General features: G+C 38.4%; 1 protein-coding gene across 3 annotated transcripts in view; it reads right to left on the reverse strand.

Annotated features, from left to right (window-relative positions):
• The window catches only part of WRN (WRN RecQ like helicase), a 164,628-nt gene that overhangs the window by 105,900 nt on the left and 41,714 nt on the right, over positions 1 to 17,014 (reverse strand). For all 3 annotated transcript variants that reach the window (XM_045286810.1, XM_045286808.1, XM_045286811.1), the window contains exons 9-12: positions 12,743 to 13,169; positions 8,241 to 8,321; positions 3,932 to 4,070; positions 1,812 to 1,887 (exon numbers count right to left, since the gene is read on the reverse strand). In XM_045286810.1, the coding sequence (XP_045142745.1) occupies positions 1,812 to 1,887; positions 3,932 to 4,070; positions 8,241 to 8,321; positions 12,743 to 13,169 (723 nt within the window). The remainder of the gene's footprint in view (positions 1 to 1,811; positions 1,888 to 3,931; positions 4,071 to 8,240; positions 8,322 to 12,742; positions 13,170 to 17,014) is intronic.

Consider the following 17,014-nt stretch of genomic DNA (forward strand, 5'->3'; position numbering starts at 1 on the left):
TTGAAGGTAAACAAGCAGCCATCTAGCTCAGAAGCAACAAAGCCCACATGGAAGAAGCACACCAGCCTGGGCGATCACGAGGTGTCAAAGGGATCAGGTATAAGGCATCATCAGAACAAAAAATCTTACCATAGTGAATGAGAGAGGGAATGCAGAGTGAAGACCCAAAGCCCATTTGTAGGCCACTGGAGATCCCCTTGCAGAGGGGTCTCAAGGAGGAGACGAGGCAGACAGGGTGCGATGCAGAAATGATGAAAAATACAACTTTCCTCTAGTACCTAAATGCTTCCTCCCTGACCCCCACTATCATGATCCGAATTCTACCTTGCAAGTCTGGCTAGACCAGAGGATGTACACTGGTACAGATAGGAACTGGAAATATAGGGAATCCAGGGCAGATGATCCCTTCAGAACCAGTGGTGAGAGTGGCGATACTGGGAGTACCGTAGAGGGAGTGTGGGTTGGAAAGAGGTAACTAATTACTAGGATCTATACATGACTTCTTCCCTGGGGGACGGACAACAAAAAAGTGGGTGAAGGGACACGTTGGACAGGGCAAGATATGACAAAATAATAATTTATAAATTATCAAGGGTTCATGAGGGAGGGGGGAGGGGGGAGGGGGGAAGGAGGGGAAAAAACGAGGAGCTGATGCCGGGGGCTTAAGTGGAGAACAAATGTTTTGAGAATGACAAGGGCAATGAATGTACAAATGTGCTTTACACAATTGATGTATGTATGGAATGTGATAAGTCGTATGTGCCCCTAATAAAACGATTAAAAAATAAATTTTATACCAAAAAAAAGTACTCTGTAGACATAGAAACATTAGTGTTCAAAGAGATGAAATGCCACTGTTCTTAAAACTGCTGTCGTATGGTTTTCTATTACAGCAATCAGCATGCTTTAGGCCAGACGTCCTCAAACTATGGCCTGCCGAGGACATTTACCCGGCCCGCCGGGTGTTTTTGCCCCATTTGTTTTTTGACTTCAAAATAAAATATGTGCTGTGTGCATAGGAATTTGTTCATGGTTTTTTTAAACTATAGTCCAGCCCTCCAATGGGTCTGAGGGACAGTGAACTGACCCTCTGTTTATAAAGTTTGAGGACCCCTGCTTTAGGCAATATAATTCACAAGACACTTATTAAGAAAAAAAACAAATCAGTAATATGCACGTACTAATGCCTGCACAGACATGTATATGCTAAAAGAAAACTAGTTTTCCTCAAATATAAAAATAATTAACAGAAATAACTTTTATATATACATGAGGATGTTCAAAAATTTATGGAACAATTCCATTTTGTTTTGTTTTGTTTTTTGTTTTTGTTTTTCTTTTTTAGTGAGTGAGACAGTGAGAGTGAGAGTCAGGCAGTGAGTGAATGTCAGTGAGACAGTGAGACTCAGTGAGTGAGTGAGAGAGTGAGTTAGTGAGTGAGTGAGGCAGTGAGTGAGTGAGGCAGTGAGTGAGTGAGTGAGAGTGAGGCAGTGAGACAGTGAGGCAGTGAGACAGTGAGGCAGTGAGTGAGAGAGTGAGGCAGTGAGTGAGAGAGGCAGTGAGTGAGAGAGTGAGGCAGTGAGAGAGTGAGACAGTGAGAGTGAGGCAGTGAGACAGTGAGAGTGAGGCAGTGAGTGAGTGAGTGAGACAGTCTCCATTTTGTTTCAATGCCATTTTTCCATAAACATTTTGAAGTTCCCTTGTATACATGAAAACAACTTTGTAGTCACTTACAGAAAATATAGCACAAGGGTAACGTAAAATGAAGCTGCACTGTTGCTTTTAAATATGTAATTTAAGATTATACTTACGGCTTAAAACTGCAATGGCCAAAGTAGGTTTTAAGGCAATTAACTTGTTTTGCAGTGGGTTCTGGTACCGAATGATCTTTAAATAAAATGAAGTAGGCAATCAGCTTTAAGAAGTACTCTATATTACAGAAATGAAACCCACTGCCATAAAGTCAATTCCTACTTTGAAGGGTAGAAAAGTTTTATTTCATTGGTTTTGTTTAAAAAAAATACATGGATAGGTACTATAGTTTTACTATATTCGGTCTTTTTAATCCAAGACACCTTATGTATAGTGAAAAGATTATTCTTTCTAAAAGCAAAACAAACCGGTTGCCATCATGTAGAATTGCTCTGTGGAATAGGATTTCAAGGCTGGAAATTTTTGGAAACCAACCTCTACTTCTGTTTCCCAGGGAGTCGTGGTAGGTTCAAACATCAACCCTTTGGCTACTGGCTAAGTGCTTAACCAACACACCACCGGGGCTCTTTTCCTCCAGAAGCTCACAGCAAAATGGGGGTACGGACGAGACACAGACAAATACACACACTACTGAGATAGACGTGGGTAACCGTGAAAAGGAAGGTGGGACACCTAATGGGAGAAAGGGACATAGAAAAAGGAGGAGCTCCTCAGAGGAGGGGGACAGCTGAACATATGGTGACAGTTCAGTAGGAGGTAAGTAGGTAGAGAAATAGGGAAGAAGCCTTTCTAATGGAGAGAATAGGATGTGCAGAGGCATAATCTGTGCCGAGGGGAAACAACAACCATATAGCTTTGCTGTTAGGTGCCAACGTGAAGTCTGAAATCAAAGCAACCCTGTATTAGTGCTGCACATGAAAATCACCGTAGACAACAGAAAGTATAAGATATCTGGTCCTCCAAGGAGACTTGGTGGCACTGTGGGTTATGCGTGCATTAAGCTCTTACCAAGTGGTAAGGGGCTCAAACGCAACCGTTTCTCTGCAAGAGAAAGATGTGGCAATCTGCTTCCAAAGTGATTTTCAGCTGTAAGGGGCAGTTCCATTGGTTCTTTGAGGCTGCGTTGGGTTGGGATGAACTCAATGGCAGTGGACTTGGGCTTTTTGTGCAGACATGGCTCCAGGAAAACGTCTGATCATTACCTGGCACTACGGAGTAGACTCTTGCAGTGGTGCACACGTGACCAGCAATGAAAAACCAATGTTTTGAAACCTGCTATACTTCTAAGTTTGAGAAGCAATTATAGCAAGCAATAAGCCAGATTTTATAATATAATCAAATTTCAATTAAGGGAAGTCAGAAATTGCATTAGTATCACAAATGAAATCCACAGACAAATATTCACTTTTGACCCAAATCCTAACTATGTAGCACAATGGAATTATATTACTTTTACCCAACTGATTTGATAGGTGGAGAGTACATGAGTAGACAGAATTGGAAAAAGCAAAGAATAAAGACAATATATCACCAAACAAAAGTCCACTGCATTTCTCAGCTGTAGAGACTGTAACTATAGAAGTAAACTGTTTCTACAGTTAGCACAAAGGGGGGGAATATGTTTCAACATATTCATATGTTTTCTTCACCCATTAACATATTTTCGGAAATTGCCACAATATATCATTGATAAAACTAGCTTCTAGTGACAGTTCCACTTAATTTCACAACTTGCAATAAAGAACACTAATGTTTACTCTTAAATAATATAGTAAGTTCATGTAATACATTCTTTACTACTGCTTTGATACACAGCCTGATAAGTCCGCCCCCCCAATTGCATTTTGTTGTTTAAATTGGAAGCACTTAAAAGGCAGGAGCAATGTGGGCTGGCTACTCATTTACAAAATATTTCATATAAGTAATTAACAAAAGATTACTTAGGACTTCCATTAAGACAAAAATCAAACACGAATTTTAGGAAGAAAAGTTTCACATGACCACATTAAACGAGCAACACACTCTTTCTATTACTGAAATACTAACAAAAACTGTGCTTGATGAAGATGAAAGAACTGACGGATAAAGACAATTTTATATTCCATAGTAATTATATGCCATAAAGTCTTTGACTTCCAAAATATTTTTAAACCGACACTTAAATAAAATCGGTGGCAGTATTAGAGGTGGGTCATTTCAAATATATTGTAGTACTTACCTTCCTCATCATCTTCTCCCCCTATGGTATCTTCATTTTCATCTTCATTTTCATCAGTAGGGAGATCAAGATTCCTTTCCATTTCTAAGCAGTTAGAATGAGTTGGCTGTACCATGTCACTATTTAGGTTTTCTAAAACCTGAAAATTTAAAACAAATTTTAAAAGCAAAACCACTGACATTGTAGCATCTTTTCCATCAAACACAAAAGAAGTACTATTTTTTTTTAGAAGTACTATTAACAGAGCCTACAATTTCGTTCAAAGCCAGCAGATGTGCAAGCAATACCACAAAAGAACATGTGTGCTCCATATAAAGTATGAATGCAAGAATAGTTGCTAAGGCACAAGGCCAAAGATGGATATTTCAGCATAAACAGAGTTTATTAATACCAAACAATGAACTGCCCCTGGAGAAAGCTATAATAAGTTATGTATTTAGATAACTTAAAACATTTTTCATTATTGAAATCTTTTTTCCAAGCTCCAATGAGTTTGTTTCAGTTTTATTTTTGTAGTAAGTTTCTCTAACTTATATATATATCAGTCACACACTACTTAAAGTTTAAACTACAAATCAGCTGTACATGTGCCCTGGGATCTTCAAACAAAAACAGGACTTTAGGGAAATAATATTAAAATTGTGGAATAAAGTCATTTGTTTAAAATCGTGGAATAAAGTCACTTGTTTTTATTTTGACTTAACGATTTCTGATTTCCCCATCTAAATCCGTGTTCCTCAAAGTCAGTGATTCTGCCCCTGTCAGTGATTCTGCCCCTGAGGGAAACTGGTACAATCACAGCAAACTGCAGAAGCAGATACCTATACTTTATCCTGAATTATGGGCAAAAGGGCAAAAGTTTTTAATTACCAAGAAGATACTGAGTTGTTGTTTTGGTTTTTTTATTCCTGAAAAGGGGGCAGTGGAGAAATAAGTTTAGGTTCCTAAACTTATTTAAATAAATCAGTGGTTCTCAACCTTCCTAATGCTGCGACCCTTTAATACAGTTCGACCCATAAAGGGGTCGCAACCCACAGGTTGAGAACCGCTGATTTATTATTTTATTGAGGGCTCATATAACTCTTCTCACAATCCATGCATACATCCATTGTGTCAAGCACATTTGTACATTTGTTGCCATCATCATTCTCAAAACATTTGCTTTCTATTTGAGCCCTTGGTATCAGCTCATTTTTCCCCCTCTCTCCCCAGCCCCCCTGCCTCACAAACCCTTGATAATTCATAAATTATTATATTGTCATGTCTTACACTGTCCGACGTTTCCCTTCACCCACTTTTCTGTTGTCCGTCCCCCAGGGAGGGGGTTATATGTAGATCCTTGTAATCGGTTCCTCCTTTCTACCCCACCTTCCCCTTCCCCTCCTGGTATCACTACTCTCATTGTTGGTCCTGAGGAGTTTATCTGTCCTGGATTCCCTACATTTCTGGTTCTTATTTGTACCACTGTACATCCTATGGTCTAGCCGGATTTGTAAAGCAGAATTGGGATCATGATAGTGGGGGGGAAGAAGCATTAAAGAACAAGAGGAAAGTTGTATGTTTCATCGCTACTATACTGCACCCCGACTGGCTTGTCTCCTCCCTGTGACTCTTCTGTAAGGGGATGTCCAGTTGTATACAGATGGGCTTTGGGTCTCCACTCTGCACTCACCCTTATTCACAATGACATGATTTTTTTGATGCCTGATGCCTAATACCTGATCTCTTCGACACCTCGTGATCAAACAGGCTGGTGTGCTTCTTTCATGTGGGCTTTGTTGCTTCTCAGCTAGATGGTCGCTTGTTTATCTTCAAGCCTTTAAGATCCCAGACGCTATATCTTTTGAAAGCCAGGCTCCATCAGCTTTCTTCATCACATTTGCTTATGCACCCATTTTGTCTTCAGTGATCGTGTCAGGCAGGTGAGCATCATGGAATGTCACCTTAATCGAACAAAGTGTTCTTGCATTGAGGCAGTACTTGAGTAGAGACCCAATAGAACCGCTGACTTAAATGAAGATTACCAGTTATAAGCATGCTGGAATATTTAAGTTGTATCAGCTGTAAATTCTAGTACTGAGAAGTAATAAGTTATTAAATGGCAGTTCTCATTTTCTCTTTTCATTTAACTACCCATTAAACAAATGTGACTAATTTTTTTTAAGTAATCATTACAACTAGGGCAGGTTCTAAAAGGGGAGAAGAGTTAGGTTTCTAATTTATTCAATCCACCAATATATTTAGAAAAAATCACACAAAATAAAGAGAAAATGTCTACAGTAAATAAAACAAATCAAAAGAAAGGTAAATATATATATTAGATATATAAAACTAGAATGACAAATAACAAGGAAATGCACCAGAACAGGAAGAAAAAAAAATCTATTCCAATAGTGGGGCGCTTAATCATTACTCATATTCCACAAAAATCTTGAAAGAAAGTGAAATATGCACAGCACCATAATCTCACAGTACATTAAGGTCAATTAACATAACATAGCTCACAAAGAGGATATTTGATATTCTACTTTGGTGAGTAGTGACAGGGATCTTTTTTTCTTTTAATCATTTTATTGGGGGCTCATACAACTCATCACAATCCATACATACATCGATTGTGTAAAGCACATTTGTACATTCATTGCCCTCATGATTCTCAAGGCATTTGCTCTCCACTTAAGCCCCCGGCATCAGCTCGTTTTTCTGCCTCCCTCCTCGCTACCCTCTCCCTCATGAACCCTTGATAATTTATAAATTATTATTTTGTCATATCTTACACTGTCCAATGTCTCCCCTAATCCACTTATCTGTTGTCCATCCCCCAGGGAGGAGGTCATATGTAGATCCTTGCAATCGGTTCCCCCTTTCCACTCCACCCTCCCTCTGCCCTCCCAGTATTGCCACTCTCACTACTGGTCCTGAAGGGATCACCTGTCCTGGATTCTCTGTGTTTCTAGTTCCTATCTTTATCGGTGTACATCTTCTGGTCTAGCCGGATTTGTAAGGTAGAATTGGGATCATGATAGTGAGGGGTGGGGGGGGGAAGCATTTAAGAACTAGAGGAAAGTTGTATGTTTCATCGCTGCTGCATTGCACCCTGACTGGCTTGTCTCCTCCCCGCGACCTTTCCATAAGGGGATGTCCAGGTGCCTACAGATGATGGGCTTTGGGTTCTCACTCCACACTCCCCCTCATTCACAATGATATGATTTTTGGGTCTTTGATGCCTGATACCTGATCCCTTTGACACTTCGTAATCATACAGGCTGGTGTGCTTCTTCCATGTGGGCTTTATTGCTTCTGAGCTAGATGGCCACTTGTTAACCTTCAAGCCTTTAAGACCCCAGACACTATATCTTTTGATAGCCAGGCTCCATTAGCTTTCTTCACCACATTTGCTTATGCACCCGCTTTGTTTTCAGCAATTGTGTCGGGAAGGTGAGCATCTTGGAATGCCAGTTTAATAGAACAAAGTATTCTTGCATTGAGGGAGTACTTGAGTGGAGGCCCAATTTAGTGACAGGGATCTCTAAAGCTAATGAGAAGCTATCTAAGGTGCAACTAATTATCTTTCCTCATCCAGAAAATAGAAGTGGTGAAAATCAAAACATACATGGAAATAATTAGTTCAATGAACTAATGAACCATGCAAACATCAGTCTCTACAACCCTGAGACCAGAATAACTAGATAGTGCTTAGCTACTACTGCAAACGCTCTTAAAAGATTACCTTAGAAGGTCCAGGAAAGAGTGGTAGAAAAAATGTAGAACATACTCAAAATCATAAGAGAAAACAGTTTACTGGTCACATCAACTAAGGGCCCAAATTTATGGCCCTTAGGCCTTTGCAGGTATGAAGCTGAACTCTCTCTCATGTTAGAATAATCAACCATGTAAGACACAAAGGGCAGCCTTTACCCAAAAACAAACTTCGGTGTTAGGAAAAGAGGAGGAGTGGGACCAAGAAACAGAAGGACAAAATGGGATACATGACGGTACACTGAAGGGAATGCACTAGATGTGTATGAATTGTTGAATGTCAAACTGATGATCTGCTCTGTAAATCTTATTCACAATTAAATTATACCTAATGCACAATTATATAAGTTTTTAAAACAAATAACATAAGAGGGAACACAGATGATATAAATCAATTAACATCATTCTATAAAATATCAATCAGAAAATATTAAATCTAATGTTATATAATTAGTAGAACTCCATTAGGCTGAAAGCTGGCTTAGAAGTAGGTAATTTTTTACTTCAATTAAAGTTTCATGAAGAAATTTTTCCATAGTTTCAAACTTACCTCAACCATCTCTGTTTCTAAATCTTCATCACTTTCTATTACATAAGATACACCCTCTTCCTTATTTTTAGAAGATAAATGCTATAACAACAAAAAATATTAAACATTAGCTTTCAGTAGAAGTAACTCCACACACTCTCTTCTCTACAAAATAAAAGTTTTATATTCTAGATATCTTTTGAAAACTTCCTACTTCTCTAACAGATAATTACATTTACATATATATATGACAGAAAAATGCTATCAACAGATACAGGTAGGTAGGTAGGAAGGCACACATGTACACAAAATAAACAGCCAAGAAATAAAATCACACACTCTAAATGAGATACAAAGTAGCAAGTCAAAATCCAGACAAAAATACCTAGTATTAAAATGAAAGTAGGGAAAGAAAATATAGGCTTAATTATTAACCTTCAGCAAAACTAAGTTAAAAAGACAAATCCAATTTTAGTTAAATGATATTAAACTGGATTTTTCAATAAGGGCTCCTTGGAAATGTGGAAAAGTAGGGTATCAAAGCAAGATAGTGGAGGATTAGATTTGAATTGCATTACAAACTACTTTGCAATAAGGACTTTAATTATTTTATAAGACCTAGATATTTGAAAAAGTATCAAACACGTTACTTGAGTTTTATTGTCAATGTTCAAATTTGAGGAACATTCACAATAAATTGACGGTACCCAGAAATCAAGTGGGTTAGAAATCCATAAAGAAAAAATAATACAGAGGAAAACCCAAACAAAAATGCCTAATATTAAAATGGAAGTAGGGGGGGAAAGTATAGCCTTCACTGACTTTCAAAATACCAAGTTTTTTGGTTTGCTTTTTTAAACATTTTGAGGGCTCTTACAGCTCTTGCAACAATCCAGACCTCAATTGTATCAAGCACATTTGTACCTATGTTGCCATCACTATTTTCTAGATATTTGCTTTCTATTGAGCCCTTGGTGTCAGCTCTTTTTTCCCTCCCTGCCTCCCCCACCCCGCCACATGGCCCCTTGATAAATTATAAATTATTATTTTCCTATGTTACACAGACTGCGGTCTCCCTCTCCCCATGGTTTTTCTGTTGCTTGTCCCCCTGGTGGGGGGTAGAGAGACCGGTTATGTGTTGATCATTATGACCAGGTTCCCCTTCTTCCCCTCTTCTCCCCACTTTCCCCCTGCCCTTTGGGTAACACAACTCCCATTCCTGTTCCTGGATTCCATGTGTCGTGAGCTCTTATATCTTATCTGTACCTGTGCACATGCTCCAGTCTAGCCTGCAGTGAAAGGCAGAACTAGAGTCATGGTAGTAGAGGGTGAAACCAGAGTAGTATTGTGTGTTTCATCAGTGCTTTACTGCACGCCGAGTGACTCAACCCTTCCCTGTGACCCTTCTGTGAGGGATGTGCTATTGTCTCAGATGGGCAAACCCCCTCATTCTCAGCAATGGTTATTTTTGTTTGTTATGGGTCTTCTGGTGCCTGTTACCCAGTCCTGACTGCACAGATTGGTGTGCTCCTTCCATATCTTCTAGATGGCCGCTTCTTTATCTTCAAGCCTTTAAGCCCCCATACGCTATATCTTTTGCTAGCCAGACACCATCTGCTTTCTTCACTTCTTTTGCTTATGCACCCATTTTGTCTTCAGCGATTGTGCCGGGAGGGTGAGCATCACAGAATGCCAGGGTGGTAGAACTAAGTGTTCTTGCATTGAGGGAGGACATGAGCAGAGTCCGAAGTCCATCCACAACCTCAGTGTCTTACCATCTAAATATAGGTACATGGGTCAATACCTCCAACTTTATTAATTGATGTATTAACCTATGTACACACCTATGCTTATATCTCTATCCATCTTTGCTTTAGATGGTTCTTCTGCTTCCTTTCACCTTTCTCCTATCCCACCATCATGCTCACTCTACTTCTACCTTTTAGCAATTCCTCTCAGCTAGACTACTGTTGCTCCAACACCCCTAGGATCTCTATGTACTCCTTGTTGTTGATTTTAATTCCCTGGTTGTTCTCTGTCTATAGCATTGTTTGCTCACTGCTCCCTTCCCCCACCTCCTTCTCCCCCCAGTCCCTCCGGGACCATTGGTCCCATTGCTTTATCCTGGAGCTTGCTTCCCACGCCTATCTTATATAAGTAAGCAACCCAACAATAACAAAGATCAAATACAAAGAAAACCAATGATTGAAAAAAGAAAAAAAATTAAAGAAAAATGTTTTAAATAAATTTATAGAAGAGAAAATTACTTTAAAATTTTAAATAGGGACTTAAAGAACAAAGAAACATACTAGTAATTAACATAGCAAAAATGGAAAGAAAACAGTTCAGTGATTTCTCCAAGAGTTAAACATTTAACTCCCATTTGAACTAGCAATTCCACATACTCAACAGAAATAAAAACATAGGTCCCCACTAAAACCTGTACATAAATGTTAATAGCAACTTTCTTAATAATATCCAAACACTCAGATGAATAGATAAACAAAATGTGGTAGACACATACAATACAGTAGTGTTATGCAGTCACACAATTAAATAAGGTTCTGATACATGCTTTAGCTTGGACAAACCTGGAAAACAACAACTTGAAAAAAGCCAAATTCAAAAGGTCACACAGTTACTGATTCTTTTTATATGGAAAATCCAAAACAGGCAAATGCAAAGAGACAGAAAGCAGGGTAGCAATTCCCAAAGGATGAGGGAAGAGAGGAATCGGAAGTGAAAGAGCCCTGGTGGTATAATGGGTTACACACTGGGTTGTTAATCACAGGTCAGCAGTTCAAAGCCAACAGCCACTCCTAGGAAGATAGACAAGGCTTTCTACTCCTGTGAAAAGCTAGTCTCAGAAACCCAAAGCAACAGTTCTCCCCTGCCCTACAGGGTCTCTTTGAAAGGGGATCAACTTGATGGCAGTGAGATACTAAAGTGTACAGGGTATTCTTCCCAGATGATGAAAAAGTTCTGAAAGTGGAAGCGAGATGGTAGTGGCACTGAATAAAATTGCAAAGGCACTAAATGCCATCGAACGGTACACTTTTAAATGGTTAATTACATGCCCATGTCAATTTCACCTTGACAAATAATTATGTTAAAACAAAAACACTAGGGTAGCAAACACCAGTCAGATCATAAAAGCCTGATCATAAATTTATAAAAATAGAGAAATAGTTTTAAATCTGTACTTAGTAGGGCACTAAAAGATAATGCATAAGTAGCTACAGATATTCCCTGTAAGGAGAATCTATTTTATAAAAGGTTGACATGAGAACAATTTGTTTAATAAAATGTATTTATATGCCAATAAAAATGATTACTAACAGACACCAGAATCAAAGAGAATTTCTCATAATACTGAGATTTTAGAATTATTACAAAATTTAAGAGAAAATCATTCTATTAAAATATTCAAAATCGAATGCTTTAAAATTTTCTTACAAAAATATGTGAAATTCTACGAAACAGAGGAATTCTAATTTTTATAAACTAATGAAAAAGTGAGTGAGGTAAAACTGTATTGTTTTATTATTTCCTTTTCATTATTTGTTTTATGTTAAAAGATACTGATTCCTCACTTATAAATTCCCTATTTCAAAATATAAAGTTAACTTGGAAGAAACAAAGCACGGTATCATGAATCACACTAATTTAATAGAACATAATAATCAGAAATCTAGCCCTTTAGTTGAGGAAGAATAGAACGTAATAACCAATTGAGAGGAAAATTAATAATGCAAATGTTACAGATTCTCTGGGTGACAGTAAAGATCAGGGTGAAGCAAAAATATCAGTTGTTAGTTAGAAGCCTTTTCCAGATACCAAGCAAAGAAATTCTGTAGTAAGAAATAGAAACTACACTCAAAAAACAAGTTTGAACAAGTAAACACTCGTAGATGTGTAGGAAACCCTCAAACACGTAGGGAATCTAGTAAGCGTAACATGTAAGAAAGAAAAGGAACACGAGCAAATCACAGCAAAGTCTATATTCCAGTCCACCACGTTATGCGACTCTGAAGTCAGGAGCGGCAAGCTATGGCCCACACGTCAAACCCAGACTACTGCCTACTTCTGTCAATCAAAGTTTATTAGAAAACAGACACTCATTTGTTTGCATTTTTTATGGTTGTTTCCACCCTATAATAGCCGAGGTGAGCAGCTGCAACAGCAACAGCATGGCCCGCAAGGTTCGCAATTTACGACTGGTCTTCTACACCAGCAGTTCTCAACCTGTGGGTCGCAACCCCTTTGGGGGTTGAATGACCCTTTCACAGGGGTCACCATCTGAAAACACATTACAATTTACATTAGGATTCATAACAGTAGCAAAATCACAGTTATGAAGCAGCAATGAAATTAATTTTATGGCTGGGGGTGGGGGTCACCACAACACGAGGAACTGTATTAAGAAGGTTGAGAACCACTGTTCTACACGCACATGCACAAAGCCTTTTTCCAACCCTTCCCCCCATGAATGAAACCTTCTTTTCTCTTTAGTTAGTTAGTACCTCAGAGGCTATGTAAATAGCATCACTGATGTTTTCTTCTTCAGCCTGCTGCTCCAAGAGTCGGAGTTCATATTCCGTAATGTCTAATGACATCAAACAATCTCTTTTGGAATTAGCTTGCAATTTATTGTTTTCCGTTCCAACTTCATATCCACCTTCTTCTTGTTTCGCATCATCTTCAAGTACACTTTCTCTCTCAGGTTTAATTAAATGATCAAGTCGGGTGTTCCACGTGTCCTCTTTCACTTCAGCAAGCATTTTATGTTCTTTTTTGTCTTCCTGTTGTATTATAGATGAAGCTGGATCTTCCAATGACAAGTCAGAATTACTGTTAGGCATCCGTTCTGTTGCAGTGTTAGTAGAACCAAGTATTATCTTCTTCAATGAACACAGATTTTCTGAAATATCCTTCAGTAGTACAGAAACGCTAAAAAATAAATTAAGAAAAATTAATCCAGCCGTAAATGTATTAACTATAAGCACAAATTTTAGAGTCCATAAGTGGTAAAAATAAGGCACACACTCGGCTGCTAACTGAAAGAATGGCAGTTTGAGTCCACCCAGAGGAGCCTCAGAGGAAAGGCCTGGTAATGCACTTCTGAAATACCAGCCATTACGAACTCTTTGAAGCACGGCTATGCTAACACACATGGAGTTACCCTGAGTCAGAATAGATTCAACACCAACTGGTAATGATTAGAAACACTCTAAACTGAAGTTCACATAAAGAACCCATGGATATCTATGAGGGCCTCCTAAACCTCATGAGAAAATTACAATATCTGTTCATTCCATTTTTCCATGAACTACTTGAATTGTTCTTTATACCCTAATACTCAGCTTATGCTTAGAGCTGCTCTGCAGTGCAGGGAGGTAGGCACTTCTGGATAGCATACACCCATGTCATGATCTGTAGAGTTAGTTCCCACACTTGTTTATGACAGTTCTATCTTCTATAGCAATTTGTTAAATAAAATGTACAGGAAAACAACAACACATGACCTCAAATGTCAAAACTACTGAATACCAAGGTGAACATGAGAAAAGGCTGAGCAAATTTCTTTTTTAATTTTTAATTAGTTGAAATAACTAGAGTCAGACTAAATGTAAACGTTTAGAGATAAATCATAAAAATTTCTAGGACTTTCCACTCAAATTGCCTTAAGTCTCTGAACTTTTCAATTCACTTAAAAAGGACTGGGGACATCCAACAAGATGGCAGAGTAGGTAGACACACTACACAGGCCCTCTATACAAAGACAGAGAGACGAAAAGAAAGAGATACAGAAATATGAGCTTCAAAAGAAAAGGGGTGTGAAGTGAATTGAATACAAACTAGACAAAGAAGCTGAACAAAAGCAGTGAGAGACCAATAGGAGAATTGTTGGTTAGCATTATGCAGCATGGCCATCTTGAACCTTTGTAAGCAACATTCAGTCAAGACAGCAGCCTGACAATATACACACATATCAATGGCTGGGAAATAAGAAAGGTGTGATTCTCCCTTGTACCCACACTCTTCTGGTGACCTGAAGCATGACCATTCAGCAGCCTATGCAACCCTTTAACTCATCCCCACAATTTTTGCTGTCATGGGTCATGCACCAGGTGTACTATTCTAGCATTTGGAGGAGTTTGAACTCACCCAAATCAGACTGCCCACAACGAGACAGGTAGAAATTCCTTCTATAACTAGACACCCTACACCCAGGTGCCCTCTCTACTTCAGAAGAGAGTTCTTACTGATAACAAGGACCTGACCTGAACCACCTTATGAACCAGCACAAGCTACTTCTGGAATAGGTGCCCTAACCTGAGACAACATCTCGGCCCACAGGTGCTCCATCTAGGACCAAATATTTCCCCTCATCAACACGCACTGCCCCATCCCATGAGCACCCATGGCTAGCAGAAGATGCCAACCACCCTAGGTGCCCTGTCCCATCTGGGCCGGTTTCTCTTCCCAGAGCCATGTCACAGATATAGCACCTTTTTGGTTTTGCTTTATTTTGTTGTATTTTTTTCTTTACTCTCCCTGCCTTTTTTGTTCTTTCTTTCTATGCTTTCCTGTTTTTTATTGTTTTTCTTCCTTTCTTCTTTCTTCACTAGTCTTTATTTTTCCCCCTCTCCTTAAATTTGCTAATGGTATTTTGTCTTTCTTTTTCTCTTCCTTTTTATTACTTACTAAATTCTTTTTTCTTGTTGCTGATTTCCATTGTGTGTTCATTTTTCTATATCATTTGCTGCTGCTTCTTTTTGTTGTTGTTTCGTCTTTTTTCTCATTTTTTATTTCTTGTTTTATCTTGTCACATCCAAGAATAAATAACCTTCGGCAATAAAACTGCTTCTACAGCCCCACCCAATAGGCAAGGACCACTACCCACTCTTGCACGATCTAATCATCAACAGATATTACCGAACACTGGTGTTGAGTATTCCACCCTCAACTATGCTATAGAAACAATGAGGAAATAGGTAATGAAGGCCTAAAAACACACCAGCATTGACTACAAATAAAATAAAACACAATGCCTTGAAGAAAGTAGACATTTTCAGTGCACAAGAAGAAACAAAATAGAATGACTCCATTAATTAACCAAAATACAGAGCCTAAAACTCTTCCTTAAGATTAAATATCATTAGAAATACCTCATCAGGAAATCAAAAGAACAACATATAAGGACTTTCAATAAAGATAAAGAGAGTTGCAGAGAGAAGACAAGCAGGTAAAGAAAAAAAAAAGAGAGAACTTCAGAAGAATTCAGATAAACAGTACTGTGTTAGCCCGAGTAGACGAGAGAAACAAATCCATAGAAACTCATATGTGTATAAGAAAGAGTTTTATATAAAGGGTAATTACATTAAGAAAGCATCCCAACCCAGTCCAGACCAAGCCCATAAGTCCAATATTAGCTCATACATCCAATACTAATCTATAAAGTCCTCTTTGGAACAGAACACATTCAATGATGCCGAATGCAGGACAAGCACAGGCTAGTGGTTAGAAAGTCTTTGGATCCAGTGGCGTTGTAAGCTTCCCAGCGCTAGCGGAGGTCTCCATGTGGCTTCCCCAGGTCCAGAGTTCTGGCTGCATCAGGGTAGATCGATGTGGCTTCTCCTCAGGGATGTCTCACAGGGAGTCAGCCTTGTCAGTAGAGAGTCTCCAAGGGAGTGAGCAGAATATCCTGATTGACACCCTATACTCCACCCCTACACTCTTAATCCTCAAACTGACACCAGATTTTTTTGACACCAGATTATATAACTACCACAAGTACAATTACAAATGGAAGAACAGATGTAAATATAGAAGCTATACAAAAACAAAAAAAATAGAAATCAAAAAGGTTAATACTAGGATTTCAGAAGTAAATATTAATTGAATCATGGAAGGATGAATTAGTGAATTTCAACATAAATCTCTCATTACTAATCTGCTAGAAAACGATTTTTGAAAAAGGAATAAATAATCCAAAGAAAGCTTAAGAATTATGGGAGATACCATCAAGAGGAAGAACTTGTACATATTTTAAATTCCAGAACAGGAAGAAACAACAAATAGCAAAGAAAAAAAGTTGAAGCTGTGTTGGAAAGAAATTTTCCCAACATTAGGGAAAATAAGAAGATAATATACTGAAGAAGCCAAACAAAGCTTTACAGGAGAGACCTCAAAAGAAAGGCATCACAATATATCATAATCAAATGTTCTAGAACCAAACACAACAAAAGACGCCTGAGAGCAGCTCAGAAAAGTGCAAGTTACCAACAAAGGAAAGGCAGTAATACTAAGTCTAACTTCTCAGCAGAAACCATGTAGGATAGAAAGCAATGGGGTGACATACATAAAACTCTGATGGGGAATGCCAACCAAGATTCATATACTTAGAAAAACTGTCGCTCAGATACTGAGGCAAAATTGGGCCATTTCCAGATAGGCAGAAATTAAAGGAATTTGTAAAAACCAAGCCAACCTTCTAAGAAATACTAAGAAAACTCTACAGAAATAAAACCAACAACAGCAGACAGCAATCTGAAATTAACATACATGACAACCTCACCCAAAAGTCAGAACCAGATACAGAAGTATCCAGAGTAAATTTTAAGACTGAAAATAGGAAACCAGATGTATCAATTTGTAAAGAGGATAATCGTAAAGAAAAAAGTAGGAATAGTGCAGTTAAAGAACTTCCAAGTAGAGCAGAAGTCAAGTAGCTTTAACTTGGGTGAAAGAAAGGGCAATAAACATAAAACAGTAGTTGGCAAAAAAGGGGG

Source organism: Echinops telfairi, unplaced genomic scaffold (assembly GCF_000313985.2).
Source record: "Echinops telfairi isolate 266 unplaced genomic scaffold, ASM31398v2 ScPeMD7_9;HRSCAF=40, whole genome shotgun sequence".
NCBI classification, from domain to species: Eukaryota; Metazoa; Chordata; class Mammalia; order Afrosoricida; family Tenrecidae; genus Echinops; species Echinops telfairi.